The sequence below is a fragment of the Rutidosis leptorrhynchoides genome, chromosome 8, assembly GCF_046630445.1.
Source record: "Rutidosis leptorrhynchoides isolate AG116_Rl617_1_P2 chromosome 8, CSIRO_AGI_Rlap_v1, whole genome shotgun sequence".
Classification (NCBI taxonomy): Eukaryota; Viridiplantae; Streptophyta; class Magnoliopsida; order Asterales; family Asteraceae; genus Rutidosis; species Rutidosis leptorrhynchoides.
The window spans coordinates 8941269-8956432 of record NC_092340.1 but is presented as its reverse complement, the minus strand read 5'-3'; the positions used below and the strand labels follow the sequence as shown (position 1 = coordinate 8956432).

Genomic DNA, 15164 nt, shown 5'->3' with positions numbered 1-15164 from the left:
TTCACGATTATTAACTAAGATATAATTAACTAGGAACAAAAGAAATGGAGCAAATAACAAATATTAAGGGTTTGACTATTTAATGATTAGCCGAATCAAATGGAGAATTGAAGTAATGACGATGTTTTTAGTATTTTATGTTTATAAAACGTAATAAAGATAAATTCAAATTCGAATGATGAAAAATATGTTCACCTAGACTTTCTTCACTAATGTTGGATGTTTCTAAATTAAGTTGTGATCAATTACCAAACATTTGCAATTAAACCAACCGGTTCACTATGAATTCTTCTGAACAAACACTGCAAACTAGATTACACGACACAGAATTCCCCGTAGCCTAGGACCTCTAGATGGTGGTTAATCAAATTCATTGACTATTAGACCTGAACTGTGATTCAGTATTCACTGTATAAACAACTGTGCCAACTCTCTTTGTACACAATCAACCCTTGTATCAACTAATCAATTGATGTAATTCAATACCGTGTCCAGTCAATGCACAAGTGTCTGAACAAATAAATCCATTAACTAAATGTGACATATTCCAATAAACGTCACTACATTGGACAACCACAAGAATCAATCAAAAACTTAGAACTTTATGAATAATTGTAAGAAACTCTAATGAAAGCTCTTTCTAACAAACAATCACAATCATCAATTAGTCAAACAATAAGTATCAACAAGAATTCAAGTGTTCAAGCTAACAATCATCAAACATTAAATAATCAATCATCAAGTAGTCAAATAATAAGTATCAACAAGAATTCAAGTGTTCAAGCTAACAATCATCAAACATTAAAGCAAAAATCATAATAATAATCAAAGAAAAATTCATATGATGAAAGTAGGGATTAACCAAATATGAGGATGAATCTTCAATGTTAATAGGATCAAGCTTTGCTAATGGAATGATTGGAGACGTTTAGTGATCTTGGAATTCCTCAAAAATCACTAATTTTCGCCCCTTCAAACTCTAATTCACGGCTACAGTATGAATGATACAAGTGAAAATTAGGTTTTTAAATAAAAGGTCATGTCAGGCCCATCCTTGCGATCGCAAAATGGCCCTTCACAAATTCCTCGCGATCGGGAGCCAGTAAAAACTCATTCTTGGCGAACAACATCTTCATATTACGCGACTGGAAATCATGCTCGATGTCAACTTAGTGAACGTGAAACAGTATACACATAGGACCTCGCGATTGCGAGGTCCTGAAATCTCATTCTGGCTGCTTAGTTTTCAGACTTTAAGCTCCCGAACCCGCGTTGAACCTGATTATGTAACATTTGGCCGCAAAACACATACACATATATAAGCACCAAAACTGCGAAACCCACTCTATAACTCGTATCTTCAATCTTCAACAAATGTAGACAATTTAATCTTTAATATGAACATGAAACTAACCAAATAAGGACTGACATTGCGAATATAAACATGTCGGATTTGAGCAATATCATATGTCTTGAATATCTCGGTTGTTTAGAGTAAAAAACCGTTAAGAGTTATTGGAGCCAACGGCTCAATAAAAAGGACATTACTTTTCTGTAGTAGTATAGTTGTTGGAGCGGTCAAACGAATAAATTCAGTGTATGTCCCACATAATGGAGTGTTTGCAAACAGTGGCGAAACAAATGATCTTAATGATTCTTAATTAGCGATCCCTGAATACTTTATACTTTCAGACGGACAGAATGGGTTCATGTCAGCCGGTAGTTGTCCAATTGTAGATAACGTTGAGTCAATATTTAATCATCATTGTACTCCAAATTTTCAATCCTAGTTGTTATGTTTCTTATTTATCTCTTGGCCCTGTGTTTTCTCCGTGTCTACATCTTGAAAAAGGTAAGCAGATCGATTGGTATAATATACGGAGTAGTGTAAAAAAAAGCATCGTCTTGAGGACATTATTTAATCAAGTATATTTATTTTGTTAAAAAGAAACTACATTCATAATCAATATCCAAATATAATGGAAAGAAATAAATACGGAGTATAAGATAGGTATTAGAGAATTTACTTGATGATTACCCATGTATATTAGGTTAATACTCCATTAATGAGACGATAGAATAAATAAATGAATAACGAAATGATACCTGCAAAGATCATCCCCAGGTACGATGTCTTCCACTTTTGAGTGTGAATACAAGTAGATTAATTAATTTAAAGTTAAAGTTAAATTTAAATTATATATTAAATATTGAGCATTTAAACATATCCTTAAAAGGAAAAAAATTATTAGATATTGGTTGATGCTTTATAATTTTTTAGTTGTTTGCACATGAAGATACTCCTTATAGTAATCATTGGAGGATTTTTTTGGATTTGTTTATTAAAATCTGATCAATCATCTGCACATTTTCTTAAAGATCTCATCAAATCATATCATACTATTCTAACCCTAGCACACATATTCTCGTAATCACTTTATTAAGCCCTTAATACAAAATTCTAATTACATCGAGGTGCATGTATCTAGATAGTATTCTTTACCTTAAAGCAAATTAAAGAGGTGATCTTGTATATCATCACGATATTCCTTCTTCATTTTTATTAAGAAATCCGCAAGATCTTAATGTGAATTTTCATGATCATGTTAACATGCATGGGAAGACAAATCTACCTGCCACCAAGGCCAGGACGAAAAGGAAAAGAGAACCGATGTCATTTAAGCTGAATACATACAATTGTTGGTGTGCAAACCAAAGTCCTACGTTGAATATGAGAAGATACAAATGTGTGCATATAAGTCTACAAAGAAATGCCTCTGCTACCAATTTATTTTAAAGTACTAAGTGACTCTTGAGATTATATGTAACACATGTTTGAGCTATCGATCCTATTTATAATTAACTATTTTCAATCATAATTCGTAAAGATGAAGATATGAACCAAAAATTGATTCATAAAGAAGGTATTTAGTATTTACCGGTATGATATAAGCATATATATGTAGACATGCCAAGAGAATAAGTAAAATAGTAAGTGACGACAAGGTACAAGATTAATTACACATCTCAACCGTTCCACTTTCACGTATGCGTGATAGTGAACCGGCTTTGTTTTTGTGGGTAAAGGGTATATATATATATACCGATTATGGTTGATTAACTAAGAAATTAAAACATAACTTATTATGTACAGGCAGTGTTGTAAATATCCTTATTCTTCACCGAGATCTCATTTTTAAAAGGCAATCGAGACGAGATATCCATATCCCGAGATTTTCCGGTCAACGGAGTCAAACTTGGTCAAAGCCACGATTCTCGAATTTTCTTGTTCATTTCTCGGATTTTTTGTAAGATCTCATAATTTCTCAGATTATCTCACTCATTTCTCGGATTGTTTTATAAAATCTCGTAATAATGTGTATAAATATACATATATTTATTTATGTATGTAAATTTATACTAAAAACACTAAAAAGTCAATGTAAGTAAACCTCCGAGATCTCCCCTAGATTTTTTCGAGATGCCGAGATCTCCCCAAAAATGTCCAAACGAGATCTCCCCGAGATCCGAGTTCTCCAACCTTGTGTACAGGTATACTTAATGGATACACGTTGTAACTCAACGCCTTGTTGAGTGAATGAGCGTTGAATGAGAAGCCATGTAATGATCCAAAGTTCGTAGTTCTTACTATTTAAATTAATAAGTCGACCCAATTACTCATTACTCAAGGTTCCTAATTATACTTAAGGTTAAATTATGTACTAGTTTAATTTTTTGGAAGGAACATAAGAATGAGGCAGTGAATTACATTAAACATTTTTTAAGATGACATTGAAGGCATGGAAACCATAAGATCATTCCCAAAAGCATAACCCTATTTTGCCATATGTTTTATCTATGTTAGTACATAAAATAAAATACAACCTTCATAAATCATAATTCAATGATTCGTTCAAATAAATATGGAGTAATAAATATGGCCAAATTTCTTAAGCCGTAGGCCCAAATTTTCGAATGAGAATTGCCAACCTTAAGCCCAAATCTGAGGCTCGGCCAATTGTTTTGGAAGTTACTTTATTCTTAGTCAATGACATGACACTTGACACTCTAGTTTTCGAGGGTGAGACGTGTCTCGTTTGGACTCCAAATGATACTAAAATTTGGTAGTAGGTAAAAAAATGATTTTTTACTCTATAATCATCTGAATTTTGCTAACGACTATTGTTGACACGCTTCAATGGGTTGTAATTTTGATAACATTCACATTTAAAAATAATTAATAACCAGCGTGTATAATACATTAAAGGGAGCTAATTAACGACTACTTTAAAGTTGTTAAATGTGTATTTATTAACATGATTCATCTATGTTTAGAAGTGATTAGCAATACATTTTTGGTCATTGCCATAATATATTATTTTTTTTACTCTTAATGAATAAATTAACCACGATTTATACTCCGTATTTTGTAAAAATAGCAATATCAAAATATTTTTGTAAAAAATAAAAAATATTTGCATGTACTGGAGTCGGTCACAATCATCTTGATCACCGTCATCATCAGACTTTAATTTCATTTTCCAACCGTTTTTGAATAGTTTTGCTTAGTGGTAAAATAACTTTGGTTTTACATCTCCTTTTTTTATTTTACTATAATCAACACTTTTAAATTAATTTTAATCTGATTCCACATCATTCACTAGTTGAAGGTTGATACCCAAATGGCAGAATCCCCAACTTCAGGTTTCCACTTTGATTCTTTCATGTTTATATATTTTTTTACAATGCATAGTTTTAATTTTGATATGAATATGAATATGAATATGAATATGAATATGAATATGAATATGAATATGAAATATGATTACATAAGTATGCTATGGAGACTGAACTATTAATTTTCGTTTAGAATTTGAATTAGTATTAGTTTGATTATTTCCCTTTTATCTTTTCATGTTCCAATTTTTGTGGATAAGGTGACCTTTGGTTACTAATCTAATAATTTTGATTTTTGATATGATTATAATTAATATTAATATATTAATATGATCGTCTATTTATGGTTAGACAAAGGGTTAAAGTAAAACTGGGATGGTTTTCTATATATAAACAGAGTATTGATCATCTTGCATACAGTAACAGTATCTGGTTTCTTGATTAATGTTATTTAGCCCTAAATGAACCCTAGAAAAATTTGATTATATTTCAAGAAATTAACACGTGATCTGTTTACAATAAAAACCCACAGAGGCAATGAATTCGCTTACGGTATGTTTTGGCGAAATGTTGATCGATTTTGTGGCATCGGTATCTGGAGTACCACTTGCCAAAGCACCCGTTTTCGAGAAAGCACCCGGTGGTGCTCCTGCTAACGTTGCTGTCGGTATATCGAGATTGGGAGGTTCTTCAGCATTTATAGGCAAAGTATATATATTTATATTGGTCTAAATAAAATAAATCCCAACTTATATTACAAACTATAACTATAAATTTACTTTGCAACTTGTACTTCTTTTTAGGTGGGTGATGACCAATTCGGGTACATGTTGGCCGATATTTTAAAGGAAAACAAAGTCAACAACCGCGGCATGCGATTTGATCATAAAGCAAGAACAGCATTAGCTTTCGTTAGCTTAAAATCAGATGGTGAACGAGAGTTTTTGTTTTTTAGAAATCCTAGTGCGGATATGTTACTTCAAGAATCAGAACTTGATGTGAATCTTATAAAACAGGTTTGTAAATTGTTGTTGTTTTTAGTACTTTTTGGTGATCCTCGTCTAACGTTTAGTTGTTGTATGACAAATGAAGGCGAAAATATTTCATTTTGGTTCGATTACTTTGATACATGAACCATGTAAGTCAGCACATTTAGCTGCAATGGCTATAGCTAAAAAGGCGGGCAGTATCGTCTCTTATGATGTGAATTTGAGACTACCGTTATGGCAATCGGCAGATGCTGCTCGAGAGGGCATAATGAGTGTGTGGGACCAAGCAGATGTGATTAAGGTACTAATACTAATTACAAGTCATGATTAAAATTGAAGTATATGAATGATCAATGAGAGAACCATATCCTCACAAGAGGTCTCGGGTTCAAATCTCACCAGTAGTACATATTGGGTGGCCAGGGAAAAGGGTCGGAAATGGCCACAGGAACTCTAATTAGGTCGCGTACATCTGAGTAAAATCTCTCGTTCCCTAGGTATGGTCCATGGGTATGGGTAGCCTGAACAGTTAAAACCTTATCTGTTTACCCGTTTATGTAAATCATCAATGAACATTTTGAAGGTAAGTGAAGAGGAAATTACATTTTTGACCGGTGGTGATGATGCGTATGATGATAATGTGGTGTTGGAGAAGCTTTTTCATCCAAATCTTAAGCTTTTTCTTGTTAGTGAAGGAGCTCGAGGTTGTAGATATTATACTACGGTAAGATCCGATGTATAAAATGATTTTTTTTTTTTTTTTTTTTTTTTTTTGTGTAATTTAACGTTTCTAGCTCACATGACTCGTTTTTTTTAAGCTATCAAAAATGTGTTTAAACGTTCTGTAGCGATTTAAGGGTAGAGTTGGTGGTGTGAAAGTGAAGCCTATTGACACTACGGGTGCTGGAGACGCTTTTGTTAGTGGGATTTTGAGCTTTTTGGCTTCTGATACGCATCTTTATGAGGTTATAACCGCGTGATACCCTTTGTTACGTTTAATAATAATTCAATTTTAATGATTTACTTGTTTTGCCTTTCTAAAAAAATGATTTATTTGTTTGATTACGATTTGTAACTAATAGCTGTGATTGTGTAGGATGAGAAACGGCTGAGAGAAGCTCTTATGTTTGCGAACGCATGTGGGGCCCTTGCTGTAACCAAGAAAGGAGCGATTCCCGCTATGCCGACAAGAGAGGAAGTTCATAAAATATTGGAACAACAAGGCTGAGTAAATTTTGTGGTGGTGCAATAATGCAACATGTTTTTATGTGTCAATGATGTTTTGTGTTTTTATACAAATAGTGGTACTTGTAATGGTCCTTGTAGTCGGCATGAGTAGATCTGAATGATAAGTTCAGTCCTTTATAGATTTAGTAGCAGGAATGTTATTTTCCTCGGTTATGTTTAAAATCATAAAATGAAATTGCTAGTTAAAACTTATAAATATTTTAGATGGGCCGTTTGTCAATGAAGTGTTTGGGCTTCATTTGGGCTAGATTTGCTGATCCATATTACGTTTCTCTACTTGTAAGTTTCTGAATATTATACTGAATTTTATACAGACTTTTTTTAACTTTAAAATAAATAAGTGATTGTCAACATCTCACCTTTTAATACTTCGTATTTCGTGAGATTGAACATTGTTCTTCTTCTTCTTCTCGTGTTCCATTTTCCAAAAACGTGATCGTCTCGTTATTTTCAAAGGCCCTGTTCTAAACAAAAAAGACCCTTATAAACGTTAAATCTTTAATCATTTATACATATAAAAGGTTATATAATACTTAAAAAAATATCAATAATGAAAAAAGTCCATGTGGAGTTAAATTGTTCGATAAACAAAACTTTTTGTGATCTGATAAATATATGTGAATAAAATTGTGGATCATGTTTGACTACACACTTCGTACATGTGCCCGATACGCCTCTAAATGGGAAAACTTAAAAAAACATATATGTGCAAGCAATATAATTTTTAAAACTAAAAGGTGTCATCTAGTGAAAAAATATCTAAAATTTTATTCGAATCTTATAATAAAAAAGATACACCTTTCATGATCACATGTGCAATGACTCTGACTACATCAAAGCAGGTGGTCGCCTAGATTTTAAGTTGGTTGTTGGAGCAAATTGGATCTTGGGGTCGAGTTTTCTAGCAAATCGTTGACTTTCGGGTATCGATTTAGCCGAACCGATCAATGAATGATGGATTAGATCGATGCCTAGAGTCGTTATTCGACTTGAATGAGTTTTTGGGACTGATTTGGATGAGAGCATTGGGCTAGGGTATATGGAGTGTTATCAACCCTAATAATGAAGCCTTGAACTCTTTATATACTCATCTAGGCTTTAATCCGTACCGTTGTATTTACATCCGTGTGGATGTCTTTCTTATCCCTATGAATATCTTCTGATCCCTATGGATATGATCCGTACGGATGTCTTGACTTGATACGCATTCGCGTTGACTGATATAACTAGAGAGTTAAAATGCACAAATAGTTATAGTAGTGATCGGGTATGGTCCATTAGGGTTGTATTTACGCTTGGCCCATAAGCTATAAACCCTAATTTTCCCTTAACCCTAGTCTTTCCCCTATAAATATAGGGTTCTCTCCCTATATCAAATACACCTCATACGGTCATTCGATCACACCGCAGCTCCTCCACCACCGCAAGTCCGCAACGCATACTGCAGTTCTCGCCGGATCTTCTCCACGATCGTCTTCACGATCGCAACACTAGGGTTTTTACCTACGGGTCTTGTAGGGTTTTTCTCCCTTTGCCGTCGATAGGGTCCGACTATCGACCGGCGGGCAATTCGTTGGCCACCCTCCCGAGATCATCATCTCGGGTACGGGTTATTCACGGTAACCGGACTGGAGATCAACGACGTTGACGCGTAAAAAAACCCTTTCGCATTGTTGTTCGTGTGTAGGTTTTTCCTTGAAAAAAATATGCATGAACAATTGGAGCCCACCGTGGGGCCCGTCAAATATTCTCAAAGTTTTTATCGGCAAAGTAGATCTTGCTCATGTACGTAAGTTTTGTGATTTTCTTTATCAATTCTCGATATCGATGGTACCTTTTCACAAGCGTAATTAATTAAAGGATGATCACAGTAACTACACGTGACTACATGTGCTTTACAACTTATTTTATAATTAATTGTTTCATTTGATAGAGAGTATCTATATCTATTAACCTCCGTAGAATTGTTACGAGGAAAGGAACAATTAAATATTTAAATAGATCTCAAGCTTTTGGTAGATCTCAACGACATAACTTTGAGAACAGGTCTCTAGATAATATCTCGTACTCCTACTTACGCGTTCGGTTTGAGAAAGTTTGTTTTTTATTTTGTTGAATTGTTTATTTGTATGCGGTTTTTAGAAAACAATATGCGCAGCTACTGTCTTTCACGCACACACATGCGGCATTGGTTTTCCGCGTAGCTTTCGTGCTGCGACCTCGCGTAGCTTCAAACGGAATTGGTTTTCCGCACAGATATCCGCGCAACTTTTGCGCAGCTTAACGCGGAATTGGTTTTCCGCAGGCTGTCCGCGTATCTCTCGTGTAGCTATTGCGCACACTTGTTTTGTTCTTACTGTATTGCAATGGAGAATTCGATACGATACTTAACAAAAGATATCATACCGAACTGGGGGGACTTGATCGGGTATGGTCCATTAGGGTTGTATTTACGCTTGGCCCATAAGCTATAAACCCTAATTTTCCCTTAACCCTAGTCTTTCCCCTATAAATATAGGGTTTTCTTCCTATATCAAAGACACCTCATACGGTCATTCGATCACACCGCAGCTCCTCCACCACCGCAAGTCCGCAACGCATACGGCAGTTCTTGCCGGATCTTCTCCACGATCGTCTTCACGATCGCAACACTAGGGTTTTTACCTACGGGTCTTGTAGGGTTTTTCTCCCTTTGCCGTCGATAGGGTCTGACTATCAACCGGCAGGCAATTCGTTGGCCACCCTCCCGAGATCATCATATCGGGTACGGGTTATTCACGGTAACCGGACCGGAGATCAACGACGTTAACGCCTAAAAAAACTCTTTCGCATTGTTGTTCGTGTGTAGGTATTTCTTTGGAAAAAATATGCATGAACAAGTAGAAAGTAAATACAATAGAATTAGGTTGAAAACTTGAAATACCGGTTTTACGATAGAAAATAAAGTTAATGAATTTGGAACTCTAGTGAAATAATTTGGAATATTTAATTCTAGAGAAATGCTTTATTACTCTTATATTTTTTACAAAAAATATTCACTCACAATAAAGAAACTAATAACGTAGAAGATAGAAAAAGAAGATATATAAAAGAAGAGTTGTGATTGAGTGATTGATTATGTATTTAAACATTTTTACGCGAATTTTGACTTTAAGAAATTTTTTTTTTTTTTTTTTTTTTTAAAAAAAAAAAAATTAAACAAGCAAGCAAGTATAGTATCATCGTGCCCCTTTCCACGTGCATTACTAGTTCCCCCAGATTTATCCTCCTTAATTCCACTAAACCATTTCTTTCTTCATATAATTTGTTAATCTTCCTGAAGTAATCACCAATCCAGATTCCTTTATCAATCGATAGATCCGTCAAATCAAACGGAGAAATTTACAAATAATATTTAAGGATGTCAATTGATCCTTCATTGGTGACGGAAATGGGACCTGACGGTCTCGTTCGCGAATCACCGGTGATCGCCCACACTGAGCGGGTGCGTGCTTCTATTTTAATCTTAATCAATTCAATTATGTTTAATATTATCCAAATTAATTGACAAATGGACGTGTTCTTGTTATCAGATGATCGAAGAAGAGCAAAATCAATTGAGAAAGTACGTTTATTCTACATTCTACTTATCAATTTCGATTTACTTATTTTACTCAATTGCATTTCTCGTTATAAACTTTGAATAGTAATTGATTGATATATATATATATATATATATATATATATATATATATATATATATATATTGAAATATTGATTGTAAGTATTTGTAACTGATATACCGAATTTCAGGTTAGGTATTTATGGAGTAGGTTTTCTATACGTGTTAATTTGTGTATTGTGAAGTTAAGATTGAAGCGCTGAGTGTACAATTGATAATTTCATATTCGTGATCTTCTTAATCGTGTATCTTCAGCTATAACAACGAAAACAAATTGAATTAGATGATCATTACTGGCTTCATTTCATAATGTAGATGAAGATCATTTGATCCATAGTTCGAGTACATTGAGAAGCTATTAGTTACTTACCTATGTTACTTGAATTCTTTAAATGAGAACTTGAAATGTCTATATATGAAATATTCGATATGTTTGCTAGATGAATTAGACCATTACCCTACCTGTATTGATTCCAACTATTCATGTTACAAAACACTTTTATCAGTTGCCGTTTAACTTGATCATAGCATATACACTTTGAGTTAGTTAGTTAGTTAATGTGTACACCTTTCAGATATATTGACGAGAATTATTCCAAAATTCGTGATGTTGAACGGGAGCTTTCAAATCTTAATATGGAGATGAAACTCACTGCAGGCCCAAAGAAAGCCGGTTGGTGCATTATATGGTTTTACCACAGTTATTATATTGGATGTATATATATGGCTCCAAGTATTGATTTTATTCTGATCTACATTTACATCTTTTGAAGCACTTGAGCATATGAGGAAGAAAATCGAATTGTCAACAGAGAGGATTCGTTTTGCTAAGTTGAAGGAAGAAGAAGCTAAGAAAGTATGGCGTATTTTAATTCATATATGTTCACTTTATTTTCTTGTCATATTCGTATACATGTATTGTTTTTGCATAGATAATAATTATAAATGGTTTAATAAACATTTCGATTTGTGGCGCAGGCTTGGGAAGCTGCATCGAAAGCTGTGAAGGACGAAGAAGCACTCAAGCAGAAACTATGCGAAGATTTGAATAATTTGGTACTTAACTATTTATTCACAGCAATGTAACTCGTCCTGCATACTCACTTATATTTTACAGGTCCAAGAGAGCAGTAGCTCTCAGTTTGCGCGACTAGAGGAACTAAAAAGGCGACTAGAGGCTTTGAATCCAAGAAGATCATCTGTATATACAGAAGTCGTAAGTCTTCTTTTCTTTCAATTTTTTTTCTTTACGTTACTAAGTTTAAGGTTGTTGTCTGTTTACCGAAATGATGGTAGGAACACTCTTACACTTGCATACTCGATCAAAATAATCGCATTGTTTACACATACTATTGAAGTCCTAATAATTTGTTTTAATTTTTCTGTAGGTTGGGAGTCCAATGGGACCTGCATTAGCTACAACAAAGACTGAGGTATCAGTTTCTAGTACGACAGAACCACCTGCTGAATCAACTAAGGTTGTTTCGAATCAGAGTGGTGTGGAAAGTCAAAATAGTCAAAGGACAGCTGGACATGTGGATGGAAGCGGAAAAAAGAAAAATGCAACGCAAGTGAGAGGTAAAGGAATTGGAGCAGTACCTAAGAGAGGATCTAGTTGGACTGGTGCTGGGTTTGACTAATTGACCTAATATTGAATTTCTCAAATCAGCTTCACATATTACATTCTTCTGTTTCTGCCAGGTATATAGCTTAGTCTATATTTCAGTTGGTAAATTGCCATCAAATGTGACATGTTGTTCCTACAATCTATGAAGTTTATATGTAGTTAAGGATGCAAGGTAGATGCTTGTTTTTTTAGATTTTGAATTTTGTTGTTGTTAGATTGTAAAAGATCATTTCTATTTTTTTTACAGGATTTAATTCTTATCCATCAATTGTTATTCTGCCATTTACTACTATCTATCGGCAAGGTTTGTAAAATAGGCTAGGCGGGGAGTTATCACCCGGGACTTTGTAGTTATTAATCGGAAATTCGGTGGGTAATTGGGGGTTAATTGGATTGGACTTTTTTTTTTTTATCATTTGAATACTAATAAATTTCTATATTATGTGTAAATATAAAATAGAACCTTAAACATGAACATAATTGTCTAGAAACCGAAATCAAAATCAAACGAAATTAAAATAAGTATAATTGAAATTAAACCCTGCTCTAATTGATTTTTAATCATATCAAGACTTAAACAGAATAATCCAGACTTTGACCCGTTGACCGACATGTAAGCTCGGTTTAGGCAGAATCGTTTAAAAGTAACCCTAAATTCAATTAATCGCGACAATTACAACCCTAAATTTGCTTCAGACTTTGACCCGCTGATCGACAGTAATAAGTTAAAGAATTTGGCTAATGATCTTAAGGTTATAACTTATAAGGTTATATCCTATAAGTTATAAGTATTCAAAATTTAATAATAAATAAATATAGAATTATTAAAGGAAACCTACATAGTTTTAAGTTAATCTATTAACTTTACTAGGATACTTTGAGTGTTTCTGATGATCCTTAGGGCATAAGTTAGTCAAATCCTTTTTTTTTACGATAGACAAATACTTAAAGGTCGTTTAAACACTTGATACATCATTGGCTCTGTGCGACATGGTCTACCCGTTTGACTAGTTTGCCTCTTAGTTAATTTTCTGACCTTACTCGTTTAGCGCTTCAAAATTCTAGCCCAAATTAACCTCTATTTACAAGTGAATTTGAATTTTCTCTCGCTAGATTTTACCATCGATAGGTCTTTCAGTGTAGGAACAGGTTGTTTAATGCCATCAGGGTACCATATATTGCCACATGAGTATATTGGATAAGAAACACAGTTTAATGATGTCTGCTTATTTTTGAATCTTCTTTAAACACACACAATGTAATCAATATTCTATTTTATTGTTTACTAGGGAACAATTTACTTTCACTAAGGATTGTTTTCCATAGAGTAAAATCTTACCTATAGTTTTCACTTGATCTCTGTTGTTTTTTCTCACATGTTAGTCTATTTTTATGTACCATGATTGAATAAAGTTATTTATTTTCTTGTGTTTTCTCAGCTACATCATCATCTGACTACATGTTTCATCCAATATCGCAAACATTAAACTATGCGATTGTACAACGATCACTGTTTGTGTGTGGACTAGATACCTTTCCTGCAATTGCAAAAACCAGTGACCATGTAACACCTTTTAGACCAACATGTACATTGTACACTAGTCAGTTTCTGTATATCCAGCAATTAATATTCCACCAAAATTCATAATCCATCCTTCATTACACTTTCATCTTTTCAGACTCATTTACATATCCTGCCTTTTACATTATGTCACCACCAGATAATTAGTAAAATATCAGTAATGGAACAGATACTGGAAGTATGGTAAATGCAATTTATGGTGGTTGTGTGATTATTGTCTTTCAAGCAGTAAATAATTTTTGAATCTAAATAGTGAAATATGTGGTACTGGCAGTGTTTTGTGTTCAAATTGGGGAATACTGAATCGACAGTGTGCTTGTAACTCCCGGTAAATGCATACAAGACCTCTCATGAAGTATTTATATTTCGTGACTTTAAAATTTCATGCAGTAATTGGTACGTGGGACATTGGTAAAAATTTATGTACGTTATTTATTTGGAAAGTGATATGTACACAATTCAAAATTGTGTACCTTATTTATTTACACCATGTGTTTAGACTTCCGAACATTCATGACATAAGTTTCATCAATCATTAATTGACACTTGAGTGTCACGTCAACATTTCATCTCCATCACTAAGATCACAAATAACCCTGACTGTGACGTGATGGTAAATAAAGTACTTTTTGGGTGATGTGACAATGTCATCGAGTGAATGTAAATAATTGTGTGCTAAATTTTAGTGTTAAAATTTGAGTGGAGAGATTTTGGTGATGTTGTAAAATTTGATTGAAAGTTTTGAGGAAAAAATAAATTAATACTCCGTAATATATATTGTATAGATATGTGTTGAACTCTGATTGGTCAAAAATATATCTGACACCTCAAAAAATTTTGTCACCCATTTGACTGACGCCTTTTTCGTCGCGGGTAACGTCCAGTTAGAGGCGTCAGGGAAGTCACCCACCTGCCAACTAGGATGCCACATCATTAACACACCTTTTGCTCATGCCCTTTATTTGTGGTGTAATAAATAACAGATCAATACCATTTATAACACCATATTTCCACAACAAATTAATATATTTGAGTATGATATAAATACTTATAACAACCCAACTTTTTCTCGTTAGTTCTTTTATTAAACATTAACGACCGTTAAGTCTAGAACGAACTTGAACTTAGGATTTAGTCCTAGGTTGACTTTAAATCTCACCCGGTTAAGGAATCGAGGCGTAAACCTAACGAGACTATGGTAATTAAATTACCAACTTTTATAAATTGTCTTGGATCATCATCAGAACAAACACTTATCAAATAAACGAACACGAATAAAATGTACAAGGACTCGGATGTACATTTGTAAAATTAATAATAAAAAAAATAATAAAAAACAAAAAAAAAAGAAAATATATATAAATATATATATTTTCGGCA

General features: G+C 33.7%; 2 protein-coding genes across 4 annotated transcripts; both read left to right on the top strand.

Moving 5' to 3' along the window:
- Window positions 1-4575: 4575 nt before the first annotated feature.
- On the top strand, window positions 4576-7187 carry LOC139861824 (probable fructokinase-7). The gene is made up of 7 exons (XM_071850347.1): window positions 4576-4704; window positions 5210-5385; window positions 5481-5693; window positions 5770-5967; window positions 6250-6390; window positions 6515-6631; window positions 6763-7187. The coding sequence occupies exons 1-7, from the start codon at window positions 4683-4685 to the stop codon at window positions 6892-6894; spliced, it is 999 nt and encodes a 332-aa protein (XP_071706448.1). The 5' UTR covers window positions 4576-4682; the 3' UTR covers window positions 6895-7187.
- A 2986-nt stretch (window positions 7188-10173) lies between these two features.
- On the top strand, window positions 10174-13908 carry LOC139862748 (uncharacterized). 3 transcript variants are annotated; one of them, XR_011764271.1, is made up of 8 exons: window positions 10174-10398; window positions 10487-10518; window positions 11151-11248; window positions 11349-11431; window positions 11554-11631; window positions 11693-11791; window positions 11964-12276; window positions 13642-13908. XR_011764271.1 is itself a non-coding variant. In XM_071851375.1 (7 exons), exons 1-7 carry the CDS (start codon window positions 10315-10317, stop codon window positions 12213-12215), a joined length of 726 nt encoding a protein of 241 aa, XP_071707476.1. In that variant the 5' UTR covers window positions 10174-10314; the 3' UTR covers window positions 12216-12439. The 3 variants fall into 3 exon arrangements, 1 of the variants encoding a protein (XP_071707476.1); XR_011764270.1 differs by lacking the exon at window positions 13642-13908 and adding an exon at window positions 12450-12614; XM_071851375.1 differs by lacking the exon at window positions 13642-13908 and having other exon boundaries at window positions 11964-12439.
- Window positions 13909-15164: the final 1256 nt, after the last annotated feature.